Here is an 18,247-nt window from a genome sequence, read left to right on the forward strand (position 1 = left end):
ATAAATTATTTTCCTGCTTTAGGATATATTTTTAACAATTAAAACTGGATTGTTTAACCGAAAAACAATATATTTTAGAACAAAGTTTTGTATGGGACTCAAAAATATTGTTTAAAATTTAATTTTTATCTTTATGTAGATTTGGTATTTTATATGAAAAGTTTTTCTGAATGTTTTATTTTCTGTAAAATAAACTGCTTCAAAAAATAACTCCAAGTGTATGACAATGCAGAATAATTTTGATTATAGAAATGTTAAAAGGAATTCGAAGATAATCTGAAATGAAGTGATAGTAATTTTAAACCTAACCACATACGCAATACAGTAAGATTAGATTTTCCTGATACAAATATTGTTTTTTCTAAGGCAGAAGGAGAAAACTCTTTTTACATTTCATTTAGGTGAAATAGAAGACACTAAAAGTATCTATAATGGTGTAAACTTTAAGGGACAATTTTCTTCTTTAAATGTTTGATTTAGAAATCTAGCTAAACTGCTCCAGTTCCAAAAAAATAAAGAGAAGGAAATGTGGTTGCTACATTAACAACAAGCAGAATTTTCTGAAACTGCATTGTTCTTGAATACAAGCTTCATGGTAAAATAAGAATAACTGCAGTTTCAATTCTTCAACAAACATATGCTATAAGCTAAAGCTCCAATCTGAAGTTTATTTGTATGGATTATTTGGCAGCAGTAATAATTTCCACTCATGCTTAACAAGGGAAAGATCTTGATGTACTAAGTAATTATTCCATATATATATATATAGACACACACACACACACCAGAGTGGCTGTAGTTTGCTGAATGAGGAAAGAAAGTTGACCAAGCCACACAACTACAGAAGAGTCAGATTCATTGAAGGAGGCTTATTTTGTTCACTATTTTAGATTTACCCTGCTTATTATGAAAAACAACTATTAGTCATACCAAAAGGCACAATTTAGAGGTCAATTCTCAGAAAACCAGGTCTGAGTCATCTTTCTGCAAGAAGAACAGCTAGGAGAAAACAGGGCGGAGAATGGGAGAATAGTCTGCCATCTGTCAAGAACCTGTTATTTAAATTCTGTCTGGTTTAGTTATGTTCTCAGCTTATCTATTGCTCTTAGAAGGTTTGAAGGGAAAGCCCTTTTGGGAGAAGCCTGCTGGCACTACAAAATGACTGGAGTATTTAAAAATAAAAGAAAAAAGTTTAATCAGCACCTTCTCTTCTTTTTAGAATCTCTGCAATTCAACAATCCCTCAAGATTTCTCTGAACACTCAAAAAAAGCCAGTTAGAAAAGGAACTAGGCAAAAAGAAAGGGAAACAAATTTAATTTGAAATTCCATGTTAAAATACCAGTTAATTAGAGATTAGTCCTTCTTACTGGGCACAGGGTAGCACACAGGAACTCTAATATGCTTTGAACAAACACAAATGAGGGCTCAAGTTTCCACTGGAAAGCTGCAGTAAGATAATAAAAGAGATCAGCAACTCTCCTGCCTCCTACTTCTGCAAAAGGAGATTAACACAGTTCCTACAGGTCACTTTTTGTTGATCTTATCTCCAATTTTTTTAAGTGTCCCCAAGACACTCATATATGAAGCTAATGCATCTTAATATGCAATCTTTTTTTTCAAATTAAATATACTGCACTAAAAATTTGAATAGCTGTTAATGCCATTTCCAATGATAGGTACAATTTGGCCCCATTTCGGTTTTTCACAGCTGCTAATGGGGATGGGAAAGGAGCAAGAAAAAAGCCTATGGGGGAAGGGAGTCTGGGTGGCAGGAAGATCTAATATTTCTGACAGCATTATAATGATGTGCAATAAAATCTGTCAGTGTTTACAACTGTCACTTAAAAACTCAGCCACCAAACACGCTTCAGAAAAACAAAAAGAAAATCGAGTCCCCAAAGGTACCCACAACCTATTTTCTCCCACACACATTTAAATGGCAGCGACAGGCCAAAGAGAAAGAAGAGCAAAGCCCATAAATAAATGACAGCTCAGCAGAAACTGTTTCATCTGGGAACGGCCGGCACTGGTCACGGCCAGCTCCGGAGGTACAAGCTGGCACCGACACCCAGAAAGGCGACTTTCTTGGATAAATGCCATTTTTTAAAGATGGCATCAACCCCAGGCAGCGTCACCCTCCTGTCCTTTCGGCCTGAAAGCAGCTGCGGCTGGGGAAACTTTGTATCCCGCAAAAGTTTTCTTTTTTAAAAGAAGGAAACTAGAAGAGCAGGGAAACAGACTTTAGGAAAAGTTAAGGCTTTGGGCGTATCGGGCAGCCGTAAAAGGAAACGGAAGAGAATCCTTCTCTTCAACAGAACCGAAATTGGCTCCCGTAGTTGCTTTCCCTCAACCCTCTTTTCCCTCCAGCCCCATCCGAGGAGGCAAAAGCCTTTTTGCCTCGGTAGGAAGGTTACTGCCGCTTCCCATCAGTTAGTTCTCTATTTTTTTTTAAAAAAAAAAGTCCTCGCTCTTCGCGCTGCTCTAGAACTCCAGGGTAATCCCCGAGGGTCACCGACCCCCTACCCCAGCGAAGCGTCGCCTTCTTCGGTGGCTAAGACCAGGTTAACCGGGGAACTCTCCTCACCTTGCTCCCCTGGTAGTTCTCCAGTGCTCGAAAGGCGGTCTCGGTCAGTTTGACATGCAGTACCGTGATATTGTCCTGCGTGACTCTGCCGCAGGACACGCCATACCTGCCCCCTTCCCGCAGCGACGCCATTTTACGCCACCTCTCGCCCCACAGCCACCGCCGGGGCCGCGAAGCCGCCACCGGAGGCTGCTGCTCTTGCTGCTGCAGCTACAGCCACTTCGGCAGCAACAGCCATCCTGCCGCTGACGTACCAGGCAACGCGCAGCCGCTGCCGCCGCCGCCTCACCCCGCCCACTCAGCCCAGCAGCAGCCTCACCGCCCCATCCCCGACACCCCAGGAGCGCCGCCCCCTTTCCCCACGCGCCCGGCCCGTAGCCTGGCCGTGGCACGCACGACCCCGTCCCACGCGCAGGCGCCAGGCCCACCGCTCTTTGCGACTCCGCGCGGAGGGGCTTACACGAGGTCAGCGGGGGGGTGGAGGGGGGGAAGGTGGGGCTTCCTGGTGACGTCAGTTCATACGGTATTTGATCACGTTTCTATCATTATTGACGCTGGGGATTGAGTCACCTGGGTTATGTACGCTTGGTCTGAGTTGCCCTGTGTTATGTGGGCTCCCGTTTCCTTCCCTACTTTAGGTGCCGGGATCAGTTGTAAAACCTTTGCAGTCTAGCTTCCTTCTAGAGCAGATTTCTAAATTTTTAAATAAAATAAGGGGATCAACTTGTCTGAAATGGTACCGGTATAGGGTCTCCTGCTTGAGCGGGGTGTTGGACTAGAACTGGGGTAGGCAACCTCGGCTCTTTTATGACTCATGGACTTCAACTCCCAGAATTCCTGAGTCAGCATAGCTTACTCAGGAATTCTGGGAGTTGAAGTCCATGAGTCATAAAAGAGCCGAGGTTGCCTACCCCTGGACTAGAAGACCTCCAAGGTCCCTTCCAACTCTATTCTGATTGAACTTCAGAGCAGCATTCCCCTTTATTGCATCTTTTGCAGTAGCACACCTTATGCGATTAGGACTACTATATTGAATCCCTGAAAAAGGCCTTCTGCGTGGTGTTTTTTTCTTTCTGGAGTTCAGGTGCCGTTATTCCCTGCCACGCATGTGTAGAATTTCATGTGGAGTGACCTCCTGACTAGGCAAGGTGTGTGCGCACAACCCTCCCTTTCTAAATCATTCTTGCTTAATGAAAAAAACGTTGTGACTCCTTGAAAAGTAACAATTGTATCATTGTGCATACTTTTGTGAATTGATAATGTATACTTAAAAGTGTCATAAAACTGTTTTTTGCTGCAAAAAAGTAAGGGCTCCCTGATGTACCTGGTTCACAGGTGAAAATAGGTATGAGGCAAGGCAGGAGTACCATGACTAAACTAGGAGTGCTCTCTTAGGGTTGTTTTTTCAGTAGTACAACCTTATTCCTCAGTGCATCCGTTGTATCTTTTTTTAATGTGTGTGTGTTTTGGGGGATTATAGTAAGTGTTAAGGCACCACAGAGCAATCTCCCCTCTGCCCCTAAGTGGATTACTTTCATACTAGTAAATTTGTTTGTTCTAAAGTAACCTCATTCTTCTTGGTCAGATGTAAGCAACCTCAGCTCTTTTATGACTTGTGGACTTCAACTCCCAGAATTCCTGAGCGAGAACAGCTGGCTTAGGAATTCTGGGAGTTGAAGTCCACGGGTCATAAAAGAGCCGAGGTTGCCTACCCCTGTTCTTGGTGAACTTGTGATGATGCCCCAGTATGGGGCAATCTCTGTTATGACAGACTCAAGTTATTTTCTTCCTTTGTATTTGATGAAAATAATCTTAGGCTGTGCATATATTTACTGTTTGTTCCCTTTTGTCATTTCTATTCTCTTCGTTGTTTTGTTATAATAGTCAACTTCCTGGAGATACCTATTTTGGATAAAAAGTATGGAAGCAGCAAATATTTAATAAATAAACAATAGGTCTGAGTTCTGTGGTGTAGTGCAGATAGTGTGTTTAGAATTACAGTTTAAATGATATCTAGAATTAACTCTTTTCAGCCTTTAGTATAATGCTAAAGTCCCTAAATCACAGCTCAGTGTCATTTTTAAAAAAATACTGATCCATTTTATCTTCTGCCTTACTATCTTGTGTCTTGCCAAGTCATATAGAAGTTCATATTTAACTTACCAATAATAGATTTCTTGGTATCTTCAGCAAAGCGAAAGCAAAAAGTGTGCCTTCTTGTACTTAGTTTAAAACCAGAATGGACTGTGGTTCTAATTCCTGTATATTGCAGTTTTCTTCCACTTGGCTCACTCTGCAATAAACTAATAAACTAATAAACTGTATGTTTTGTGGCAATGATTGAACGTGGCCAATGAATTTAAATAACAACACCATTTAAAGATCTTTAACAGTTGCATGTCTACAGAGATGTGTTTATTCTGTCTAAAACTTTTATTTGGAATAAGGATCAAATGGTGTAAACAAGTTATTAATATGCTTTTTAAAGGTATTTTTGGAAGCTTAGTTTCCAAATTTTTATATTTATACCTATTAAATGGGACATATTTCTACACAATGTTTAGTTTCAAGACTTAAACTCTACTAGAATGTAATGTGACATGAAAGTAATTATATTACTGTTATGAGATTGGCTACTACATTGGGTACAAATTTAGAACAACATAGCTTTTGATACATATACCGAGAAAGGGAGGTGGTGGTGATTTGCTGGGGGTGGCTGATTACAACAGATTGGTTGCATAATCCTATTTTTCTAGGATTAAGTACTGCTTCTTTGTGCATTAGCATTTAATACTGGGTAAGTTGTTTTCCAGAAGTTTGATAAGAGATATATTATGATTGCACTCCACCAGATTCCCAGGTAGCATGGCTATTAAGGTTAAAAAATATATGAATGACTTAGGTTTCAGAAAGATTTATGTAAGGATTATTAGAAATAAACACATTTGCATGTTATTGTATTCTTTGTATAGTTTTATTGTGCATCCACCAATTTTGAGGAGGGTCAAGAAATTATTGCAGAACATTAAAAACTACCTTTCTAGCTTCAAAGGGGAAAATTTATCAAGACAAAAAAAGCTGCTTGGGTGTCCAATTAGGATCAAAAGCATGGGTGAGACTTTAAATTTGCTTATTTCTACCTAAGGTTTTCCACAAGCTTTTGCTTGGCACGGAATAGTAGTTCCTCTCCCATTGGAAGTGTATAATAAAATGAGGGGAAACATTTTCACTTATTCCATGAAAAGCAGTATGAATGCAGCATTTCCATATGCCATGGTTTAGACCAGGGCTTTAAAACCGGTGGTACGTATATGACCACTGGTACTTTGGCATGTGGCAGGTGGTATGCGACCCTCCTAGACAAGTGTAGCGGGGGAGGGAAATGAGCTGAAGTAACCCAAGCCTGAGGGAAAGGCAGCTGGAGCTGCAGGACTGTTGGGGCTCGGCAGGGCTCCAGCTGATTGGCGCTTCTGGAACCAGCATGTATCTGGAGGTGAGCTGAAGAAAAGGGAGTGAGGAGAGGAGAGGATATAAAAGGAGGTGGTTTTGGCATGAAAGGGGAAAAAAGACAAGGAAAGTGAAGGGGATGGAGAAGAAGCTGTGGAAGTAGAGCTCAGCTGGCAGGGAGGAAAAAGAGGAGAGGGAGAGAGGAAGAAGGGCTGACCAGCCGGCTGGTAGTGGTGCATATTAATAAATATGGATAAATTCATCATACATTTGTCAGTGCAAAGGGAAAGTGATTCAGCAAAGGAACTGCCACCAAAGAAATTAAAACTGGTACTTTTTTCCTTTTTTTCTACAGTTTGTAACATTTTATTAGATTATTGCTAAGCTTGTAAGCCACCCTGAGTCTTCGGAGAAGGGCGGGATATAAATGGAATTAAAATAAAATAAAAAATAAAAAATAAATTATAGAATAAAATACAAAAATGCAAAAGCAAATAGTAGGACACAGTGGGGAGGAAAAAGAGGAAAAAAGTGAGGGGGAGAAGGGAACAAGAACAGACTTCCTCTGTTGTAGTAGAAGAAAGCATTAACATCGAACCTCAACTTTTTACTTTTCCATAGTATTATAAACTACTAGCCATTTCTAGAACAACAAATCTAACCAGTAAAACCCCAAATTCCTCCCACTTTTTTTAGTCATCAAGTTTTTGACGCCTTGCTAAGCACTGGTGGTACTCGAATATTGTCATGGCCTAAAAGTGGTACAATCTGTGAAAAGGTTGAAAAGCCCTGGTTCAGACTATGATCAAGTCCATCTAACGTACAGTTTTAAAAGATAATTTGAAGCATACTTCAATGTCACTTGACATTGGTCCTATGATTTTTAGCCCCAGTGCCTCCACATTTTTGAACCCATTTTTCTAAGTACTAGAAAATTACCATTATTTAATGAACAGGAGGAGAGGGATACATTCCAATTGTATTAAGTACTGTGCAACCAGGTCATCATGGTAGTTGTCTGTATCCATTTTTGAAGTACCCTGTGTGGTACTGAGCCAATCGCTCTCAAAATGCCTGGCACGATTGTTGCAGAGATAAAACGAGAAAAACTTCCTGTCATGTACTCCTTATAGGAAGGGTCATAGGAGGTATAGGTAGTAAGTAATGGCTTTAGCAAACAATATCTGAGCTTTTTAGAATTTTATTTATCTTTATGGAATGGCAGCAGAAGTATCTTCCTAATGGCCTGATAAAAGCTAGAAGGAGAACTGGTGGAAAATATTTGGATATAATAAAGTTGGAAGGGCCCTGTGAATCATTGACACACCCCTAGCTTCTTGAGGAAGTTTAAATAGCTTTACTGCAGTTACAGTAGAGATAGCCATTTTGAGTAATAATTACCTGGTCATTATTCATTTCCTTCATTTTTTATAGTATGTGTTCAGGGCTTCAGCTTCGGAAAAAACTACCTCTAATTGAATTTACAAGCTGTGGTGGCACAGTGGTTAGAATGCAGTATTGCAGACCAATTCTGCTGACTGCTGGTAGTCAGCAGTTCGAGTTTTACTGGCTCAAGGTTGACTCAGCCTTCCATCTTTCCGAGGTTGATAAAATGAGGACTCAGATTTTTGGGGGCAATATGTTGGCTCTGTAAACTGCTTAGAGAGAGCTGTAAAACACTGTGAAGCGGTATATATGTCTAAGTGCTATTGCTATTACAACAAACAAAATTAGAACAGGAACTGAAAATGGGAGGGAAAACAAAGAGTGAAATTGCTGCCAATTTTGCCATTTTTAAAATATGTAAGTGATGAATACTCAATGGGGCAGTTGAACAGGATTGTCAGGCACAAAAGAGAATTAAAAAAAATTTTTTTTGAATGGTATGGTGAGAGAAGGATTGTTATCTATATAGTAGTATATTTGGTTGACCATAAATATTTAACTGATATTTATCTGTATGGATATTTTTCAGCTTTCAATAAAGGGTGAGATATTTGTGTCATATTTCTATCAGAATCTGACTCTATTTAATAAAGGCCACTCACATCACAAAAGGGGAAGGAGGCAGAATGAATTAATGAACAAACAGACAAAAATCTTGTGGAATACTCCAATTTTCCTATCTTGTCAACCTAGGGTTGCCAGTTTCATCTGAATGACTTCTGTAGGACCAGGACAAAAATAGTAATTGTATTAATAAATTTTGATTAAAATTAATTGCCTCTTAAGTAAGGTCCTTTATTGATAACATTATTTTTCTTGTGCATGTACAAAACATTTTCTTTGGCGCGCATATAACCTCAAGAGTGTATGTGTTTATATGGGTGCATGTGTGTTCCTGTGTACATAATATACAAATATCTGTTTAAATTTACACACATATGCATGCACACATTTTTTTCTTCCATTTGAGAGAAACAGCCCCACAAAAGAATTTGAATGGAAATGTGCTAAGAGGTAACTACTGAAAGGAAGGGAAGAAAACAAAAAGGTTAACAAAACAGGGTGGTACAGTAATAGGATATAGGGAATAAATATTTGCAAGAGAGAAATCTTGTGTAGCCATCACAAAAGGGTTAAAATGCACTGGGAAAGCAGCTTCAGCCAAGAATTGGTAATCTTCTGGCTCATTTGTAAAGGCACCCAGACTTCAGGATCTGCACCTTTGCCCATTCAAGCTCTTTGTTTTTAAGAGCTTCTGTTTTTATCAGGGAATGCGAGGTGAATGTAGATTCCTTCACTGGATAAGGGTTGTTTTAAGGAAAAATCTTCCTATGGTAAATACTGTACTTTTAAGTTAGACATACAGCTAGCCTTCCTTCTCCTGCACTCCAGGCTATTTTTGCTTCCTTTCTTAATTTTGTATATGGCTATGGAAAATGGGTAATAGCTTAAAAAGGTTATCACGATCAGTATGGGTCTGAAGATAGTGACAACTTCTGTTTTGCCACACCCTCCCATCCCACATAGCCTGAAGAGTTTTTAAAAAATGATGTCTGCAAAGTTATGGTAAAAAAAATCACTGTGGCAGCCACAATGCACATAAAAAACAGGCAAAACCACCATCTTGTCTTCTTTTATCATACCTTATTTTACCATACCCTCCTATATGTATTCAGTTATGTTTAAGCTACACGCAAAATTCTAATTTTTCATTGATTAAAATTATTCGTGCTATGCAAACAATAGTGAATAGGTGGCTCAAAGCTGTAAATAATATACTCAAAGTAGTTGTATTCTGAAAGTAATGCATAATTGTTTCTTTCCATAATGCTGTAAAACTAAAGTATATATATTTTAATCCCTTTTCAGTGTTTCTTTAACCTTTCAAATACTGTCAGAAATCTGCAATGAAAATAAAATGTTTTCATTGGATAATGCTGCACGACTATTTAAGATCTCTCACATATATAGCATCTATACTAAGTGTGCTCCTCTTTGAAGAGTCTCTATTTTAAATAAATATTTATTTCAAATATTTATCCCAAATCCAAACAATATCAAACAATATTGTAAGGTTGAGGGCAAGAACCGTTTAAGAGACATGACACAAAAGGAAAATAGATAGCAAGAGAGGAGGAAAAACAGGTTTGAGCACAAATTGCATTTTTAAAAAACAATATTTCTGGTTCTGTGATAAATGTAAAAACATGGTGGAAGAATTATCATATTTATAAAGGCACCAATGATGGCAATCTCAAGCTTGACACAGGCCAGCAAGAAAGCCCTTACTGTCTATCAAAAATAACAGAAATCTGGCTTTCCCCTTCCAACACATATTTGAGTAAACTGAAGCCCATTGATTTTTGAGGAGCTTATAGGTCATTAAATTTGCTGTTGTGCTGAAGCTATAGGATTGTGGTGGCTATAGGATAAAGCAATTGAGATCCCTTAGAGAATAAAATGAATTGTACTGAAATAGATTTCTTGACCCCATTTGGCCTAGCATTGCATCTTTTAGGAAGAGTGCAGACTGACCTGATTATTTCTTTTACTTTCAGAGGAGCACTTTGACTCCTTAGTAATCAGTGCTTTTCTTTTTGGAGGAATTATTTTCTTAAACTCTCAGAGGAAGCCAAAAGAAAAATGTTTGCAGCGCATTCATATTCTTATTCGTTCAAAAGAAAGTTCTAAGGCTTAGTCCAAAGCAAACATGACGAAGATTACAAACATAGATGTACAGATATAGAACAATTCAAAAAAGTCTTTGTAAAGCTAAAGGATGAAAGCAGTCTCCTGCTCAATAACGCATGGTTAAAAATCTATCGAAATCAATATAATAAATTAAATCTTTGAGGCAGAGCGTGCAGAGTTCCACGCTGGATTACTTTATGATTTATGTCTCTTGCTGTTATCTTCTTAATTCCTATCAAAACTGTATGGAGGTGATTCCAGTTTTTTGAAATTTGAACTCCCTGTGAGTTTGAGAGAATAAAAGTTTAGCGAACAAGCACTAATGGCTGGTTGTGCAACTTTTATTTATTTGTTGGTTTGGGATGTGGCTGGACTGCTGACTTTAGGGGAGTAAAACAGGCTGCATTTGCCTCAACACAACACTCCTCCCCCCTTCCATTACAAATCAGAAATACTTTGTTCAGGACAAGACAAAAGGCTTAGAATCCTGCTTCGGAAAGTGTTTTGTCTATGGAAAGGGATTTCCTAAAGTACTTTAGCTTCTGATTTAGAGAATTCCCATCTGGAGGGGAGTATTGTTAAAGTCATTTTGGAGAGAACAGTGATAAGGACTACAAAAGAGATCAGGGAAAACCTTCCAAAAGTCAGACAAAGAAAACAAAGAACTTCTATAGTGGAAACCAATTGGATGGGAGCGGTCTCTCCCAAGGTCAGTGACACATAGTGCACATACATCATTGGCAGCAGACAATTCTAAAGCTTAGATTTGCTAGATTAAATATGTTTTATGTAAGCTTTTCACCTGCTAAGCAAAGTGCAGTACTGTGGTTCACTGATTATTTTTGTTGTTGTTAATTGTTTACATTGAATCATTGGGTGCCTGATCCTCACAAAGTAAGTGTAAAGATGGCTGGTAAAGAAGCTTTCCATGAAGTAATTTCCACATGATGATAATAAGATGATAAACTGCTGCTAGATCATATCCAGCAACTAACTCTTAGGATAAAGTAAGCTGCCACAGTCTTGTGTTCTGTTAAAAGTAGGAGAAATATTTATGTGCTGTCAAAGGTAAGAGAAATATCCAGGTTGAACTGGAGTGTCAAAATATTCTGTCAGTCTTGGGTCTGATTCCAAATTAAAGTAACTTTAATTAGTGAACTAGATTGAGAGTACAAAGAAAATGAGATGAAATCGGCAGACGATATGAGAATAGTTTATGTTTGCAGTTTATTTGTTGTACAATTACCTTTGTTATATTGAATTTTATCTTGCTGCGTGGAATTTGTTCTTAGGTTATAAAAAACACAATTGCACAGCTCAGTTAAGCTGAAGCAGTGAAATCTTATACATGTCTGCTCAGAAATCAGCCCCACTATATTCAAGAACCCTTTCTCCCAGATAAATATGCAAAAGAATGCAGTCTTACACAAATGTGTATTCTTCTACATCATAAATACGTATTTCCTCTTTTTAGTACAAGATGTGCCTTATTAACCCTACATTTCAACAGGAAATCATTGACCTACTAGAGGGAAAGCAATTAAAAAACCCACACTATAATTGCTTTATTTCAGGCAGTCTGTAGCATGTAGGTAATTTAGATTGAAACAAGACATTTGGTTTTCTATTCTATTTAAAAATATGTATTTTTACCAAATGTTGAGATAAAGTTCCATAAATGGAACCTGTTCTTCTGTTTTTGTATGGCCTTTGAAGCAACATTTATTTTGTTTCTTCTCCAAGAAAAAAATGCAGTCACCACTTAAATCTACATTAGTTCTGTCAAAACAGTCTAACTGCTATCATATTTTCTAAGATGTCTGAACTTCAGCTGTGCTGGTATTCATGCAATTAAAGCTTGTAAAGTGGTCCTTGGATGGCTTTCATAAATAGTGTATTAAGGAACCGACAAAATGGAGTTGTTGAATAAAGTGTAGACCTTCTTTTGTGTGCATCTTTTATTACAGTTACCTAATAAGAAGTTGAGATTAAAGTCTTGGGAAACCTAATAAGGGAATAAGCCCATCTCAGTGACCACAAGCTCACTCATTCTTGTTCTATTTTCTATCCTTCATAGCAGCACATTTTTATAATTCTTGAGCCTGGGACAATATACTTATTTATTCATTCTTCTCCACTTCCTTATTCTAATAGGTACTCTTCAACTTATGAACAATATGGAGCCTGAAATTTCCATCATAAGTCATGACAGTCCTAAATTGAGGCACCCACTTGATCAGAACCAGTTTTATTACTTCTTTTGCAGCGGTCATTAAGTCAGTGACACAGTCATTAATTGAGTGCAGTGATCATTGAGTGCAGTGATCATTAAATAAATCAACATATTCATCTAGGTGCAGTAAGCCAACCCTAAAGGTGAGCCAGTTGCCAAGTGCCCTAAATGCAGTCATATGACCATGGGGTTTCTGTGTACAGCAATTAGAGTTCTGGAACTGGCTCATAAATAGCTTTTGGGGGCTCTGTTATAACTTTAAATGGTCAATAAATGATCAATTGTTAAATGAGGACTACCTGTATACAATTCATTATATTAGGGTTTGGGGGCCATTGAAATCAGTAACCTAGTATACAGGAAATGCTGAAATGATACATATTTAATGTATTAGACTTTCTTTCCTGAATGCAAAGAAGAAAAAAACCCTTACCCAACAACTAACCACCATCAAAATAAAAACCTGCAAAATAAAACAAAACATATTAAATTCCCGAAAATTGAATTATACTTTAGTTGAGGCCTCCTTCATGCATGAAAGAGATGCTTTTGTTATTCCTCCCTTTTAAAAAGACCTTGCTTCATAGAAGCAAGCATGTCAGAAATCAGTTTCTGTATGTCACATCTTGTATACTGCAAAGCCTATTTGACTTTTGTTGAATCCCAATTTTGAAGTTGTCAAATTTAAATCAGATTGAGACTTAAATATTGATAATTTATTATCTCAACCTGATTAGGATTTCTAAAATTTTCAACCACTGGAAATCTTATGAGTGACTAAACACATTTACTCATTGCATTGTAGACAATAGCAGACAAATAGATAACTAGCAGAATTGTGAAGATGTTTAGAATGGAGTCTTGGGAATAGGCTATGAGGCCTCAACACTAACAAGGCACATCATTTTAATTTTCACAGAATGCTGCTTTTTTATTTTTGAAGATGATATATATTTATTATATACTAAATATGCAAAATTAAATTACATACATATAAAATGAACTTCCCCTTCTCCTTCCCCATATCATAGTTTGAAGAATTGCACACTATGTCTAAAAGAGAGGCTGAGATAGTTAAAGGCTGACAGATAAATTACAAATTTGTAGTTCTACTGAAGTTGTATGTTTAAAAATAGCCAGTGGGTGAATTGAAGAAATGGTGCAAATAATAGATATGGGGCCTAGCTGATAGAAAATAATTGTTCTATTCTACTCTGTCTTGGTCAGACTGTACTTGGAATATTTTATACAATAGTTTTGGCCATAACAAATTGATGATGTTTCTAATTGATGATGTTTATTAATTCTGGCTATGTCTGGTCCATTGGAACGAGTGGATAATGCTGCCCTTGAAAGTAATGGAGATACTGTGACTCTGAGCATTGTAGTTCTGTGTTACAGTGGTCAGTAAACAATGTTAAAGAAACCATCTCTTAGTATGATATGAGAATCAGTCTATATAAAAATAAGTGCTGCTGGGTTCCAAGAAATTATTCCCAATAAATATGGACAGAGTACAGTATTAGATAGAGGTTACACATATTAAGACAGGACCTGGTTAACCTTTTTTGAATAAGCTACATTAGTTGTGTTTACACATCATATTAAGCTTTAAGCCAAGATTATTTAACACAATGTATTTACACATTGCACTAAATTATAAAAATAAGTAATCCATATTATGTGTTAGCATAATATCTGAACCTGGGTTCAGACTTTGAATGTTAGTACTGAATAATTATAAGGAAAATGTCTGTGGGTATACGCATGTGTACACACACACACACACAGAGAGAGAGAGAGAGAGAGAGAGAGAGAGAGAGAGAGAGAGAGAGAGAGAGATATTTTGCACACATCTGCTTGCAGTCTTTCATGTACACCAGAATGCAACAGTTTTGTGTTGGGTATTTCTGTAGTAAACTCTGGAGATTCCCTTTGAAATGCAAAGCAGAAATACTGTTTATGATGTTCTTCCTAAGTTTGTAAGCAGATCCTAAAGCAATTTTATAGAGGTTTTTAATAGCTCAAAGATACCATTAATTAATGTTAATTAGGAGGGATTGGCAGATCTGATTCAACCAGAAAGTTTACTAAATTACTTTGTTTATTCAAATACATCTGATATTCCAATAATTCATCAAGCTTAGTATGTACATTTCCATTTTCTTCATTTTGCCTGGTGTTTTAGCATTCTTTATAGTATACAGTATTGTGGCTTTAAGATACAGGTACAGGTTTGGGAATCAAATATTTTCCTGGCTAGTGTAATCTTGCTGAATTTCTTAGCTCTTAAGATTTTGGGGTAACTAGTTATTAATATAAATAACTAGTTAAATATAATATAATATATTTTATTTTTATTAAAAGCTCAAATATACTCTATTAATCCAGTTTCTGCTATGTATTTCTAAATCTTTTGAGGCAAAACTGACTCTTGGTTTACTCAGGAGTCTCAATGTTTTATATTCATGGCATTTCTAAAAAAAATATTAAATGACACTTTATTCTAATTTTTAATTTTTCTGATTTAAAAAGAAAAAAATGAGAGATTTGAGATTAGCAATTTTTTAACCAAGGGAGCGGAAATGCTAATCAGAAAAAGCTTGCATATGCAGAATGATTTAAATATATTTATTTTAATATTGTTCATATATTAGTTTAAAGCAGACGTGTCAAACACAAGGCCCGGGGGCCGGATCCGGCCCGCGAAGTGGTTTCATGTGGCCCGCGAAGCCATCCTGGAAACAGTGAGGGAACAGCCCCCACTGCCTTGGCCCTGGCCCAGAGACCTTCCTTCTGCCAGAGACCCTCAGATCTGTCCCACTCCTGCCCAGGCCCCCATAGGCACCCTTGATGCGAACGATGTAGAGCTGGCCATGCCTACCCAGTAGGCCATATGCACTCTAGCCACGCCCACCCAGTAGGCCACACCCACCCTGGCAATACCCACCTGGCCCCCTGAGGGCAACCGCAATGCTGATGTGGCCCTCAATAAAATTGAGTTTGACACCCCTGGTTTAAAGCATTAGTCTGACAAAAAAGATCAGTAGCAAAATAGGACTTATTCCTTGGGAAGTGACATAGAGTTGATGTGTACATTTAGATGTCTCTTTAACTAAAGATAATAAAGTGAGTTTTACAAAAAAACATGTGCATCTTGCCCGTTATTTTTTTAAATGCAAATATAGTCTGTGACAAGAGTATTGTCATATAAACTACCATTACAAGGATTCAAAATTAATTCTAATGAATGGGAAAGTTACATACATTCTACACTCTTGTTTTTATTTGAAGAAATAATAGATCAAAATGACATCAGTAAGTCACTCCATATTATGTAGCAAGGGTTTTAATGAAGTTAATAGAAGGCCCTAGTGCTGTACAATTCTGAGTTTTTAAAAAATACATTTTCCTATTTTAGAATGAGAAATCATTATAGTTTTATTTGTACAATATACTAATCCAAAGTCAAATGAATAATGTTTACTGAATTAAACCAACTGCTATAGTCTTTGCATAACCCACTGAGGGACGAAATAAATATACTTGCTAAATTCACATAACAGGTTAAACAGCAAATCAACCAATTACATTTTAACCTACAGCAAGGCATAAGGATACTGTTTACAATATATACACATGAATAGTCATAGAGTAGAAATTCTGATTTTTGGAGGCTTGATTAGACATTTCATCATTTTTGTCACAAACACCTGTTTGTGACAACATTCTGTTTCCTCAGAATGAAAGTCTACGGAATTATATAGAATACATATTACTGAAATATGTACTGTAGGAAGTTCCACTGTACTGAGGCTTACAGTGAGCAACATTTGCATGTCATGTGGAATTCTAACAAAATGGGTTTTCTCTCTTTCTAAGAAAGCTGCACATATATGGGTTAAAGAACAAAATCCCATGAAATAGCATAACTTTCTTTGTGGCAACATTAAGTTCAGATTTCTAATACTGAGAAGAAAATACACTGAAAACTACCTTCAGTTGCATTTCATCATTTGGTTGTCCAAATAGGATGCTTTGTTAAAGAAAGATTTACCACAGGAACCAGGAGAATTTTATTTTGAATTTTGCTATTTCCCCCTTACCAGATGGATGTCCAAAGTGCCATTACTCTTTGTGTCCTAGATTCATGTGTTGATAGAGCTTGAAGTGCACAGGAATCTGATATATTTTGCTTGGTAGCAAACCTGGAAATGAAAAATAGTATTGATGCTGGATGGAAATTTAAGTTCATTTGAGTAATTTGTGGCTCTGAAGTCCTTCATGTCTAAGCTCCTTGAAGTGCTTTTGGGGTTCCTTTTGTATGTGGTAAACCTGTAGCAATCTTTCCAGCATATTTCCAGTCTCTAAGATTGGCTCATATGAAAAGAATCAGAAAATTTGGCAACATTATGCTGGGACACGTGTGTGTTACTTCAAGGACAAACTCATTATAAATCTATATTGAGCAGTTGTTGCAATGTCTAACTGCTTAGGAAGCTGAGCCCCCATAGTTATTCTCTTCCTAGTTTTCAAGCTAATATTTTTTTCCTGGCTTGAAAGAAATGTGACTTTTGTGATTTTACACAAAGGAACTTTGCTAAAGTTGTTTTTATATTACTGTATTACTAAAGCTTTTGTATTCCAGCGTTTCAATCTAGCAAGCACAAAAATTGGCAATGCTGCCTAGTTGCAGCGATAGTCCAACACACCTAGTATATTTAATGCTGGTTAAGGCTGGGGTCATAGGCAGTAGATAAGTCAATTTTTCCATGGCTTACAGCATTACATTTTCAAAAATCCATGTATTATTTTTCTTTTGCATGTCACAAGTGACATATCCCGTCCAGAACAAAACAGCTTTAGCATCTTGGTTACATTCTCCAAGTCACTGCTGTTATGTTGCTGCATTACCATCTTAGTCATCACAACCTTTGAAGTCTTGTTCCCGGGCAGGTTTGTGGGGAAAGTTTATTTACACATTTATAAAAGCCAGTGAGATAGATTGAAAAAAATATATAAGGAGACTGCAGCTTTTGGTAGTGAAGGCGGGTCCATTCTTGTTCAGTACTGTTTCAAGTTGGCCTTGGGTCAATCCCTCTGAGGTGACTGCTTATGATTAGCTTTTGCTCATCAACATGATTCAGCATGGTTATACTGAGGCATTTTTCAAAGGAAGTCAATGCCTGTAGGGAAAAATGTTATACAGATTTTACAGAATTTATTTATTTATTTATTTATTTATTTATTTATTTATTTATTTATTTATTTATTTATTTATTTATTTATTTATAATTGAATTTCTATACTGCCCTTCTCCCGAAGGACTCAGGGCGGTGTACAGGGCAGTAAAAGCTTTACATACAAAGTTAAAATGAAATTAAATTAATTAAGCCCTAACAATAAATAATTAAAAATACCCCAAACCCTTAAACCAGGCCGGCCTGTTTAAATAAATAGGTTTTCAGATCCCAGTGGAAAGAGCGAAGGTCGGGAGCCATCCGGAGCCATTTCACATACAGATGCACCATGCACACACATTATGCTACTTTTTACAAATTGCCACAAATGCTTCACTTGACAGAATTTGGTCATCTCCTCTTATGTCATGTCTTTTGATATCTGATTAAATTACTACTGTACTTAGAGTTGTGACTCAGGCAAACTTTGCTCCTGTGAGCTCTTTCTCTTCTTCAACACTATTTTGGAGAAAGTAGTCTTTTTGATCACCATACTATCTCCTCTCTATCAGGAAGCACACTGTGAAGTTTTGCTGACTTGCAATTTAATAAAGCAGTTATAAAGAGCCAGTAGCAAGGTGGATAGGCTCAGCTACAGGAGC

General features: G+C 37.2%; 1 protein-coding gene and 1 long non-coding RNA gene across 2 annotated transcripts in view; one reads left to right on the forward strand and one right to left on the reverse strand.

The window, feature by feature from the left end:
- ELL2 (elongation factor for RNA polymerase II 2) overlaps positions 1-2,864 on the reverse strand; it is a 41,451-nt gene extending 38,587 nt beyond the window's left edge. Inside the window, exon 1 of the mRNA XM_081320257.1 lies at positions 2,586-2,864. Within this exon, the coding sequence (XP_081176383.1) occupies positions 2,586-2,717 (132 nt within the window). The 5' untranslated portion in view covers positions 2,718-2,864. The remainder of the gene's footprint in view (positions 1-2,585) is intronic.
- An 84-nt stretch (positions 2,865-2,948) lies between these two features.
- Positions 2,949-18,247, forward strand: part of LOC308660934 — a 45,998-nt gene continuing 30,699 nt past the window's right edge. The window contains exon 1 of the long non-coding RNA XR_014024846.1: positions 2,949-3,050. This is a non-coding gene — a long non-coding RNA (uncharacterized lncRNA). The remainder of the gene's footprint in view (positions 3,051-18,247) is intronic.

Source organism: Vipera berus, assembly GCF_964194415.1.
Source record: "Vipera berus genome assembly, chromosome: 2".
Lineage (NCBI taxonomy): Eukaryota > Metazoa > Chordata > Lepidosauria > Squamata > Viperidae > Vipera > Vipera berus.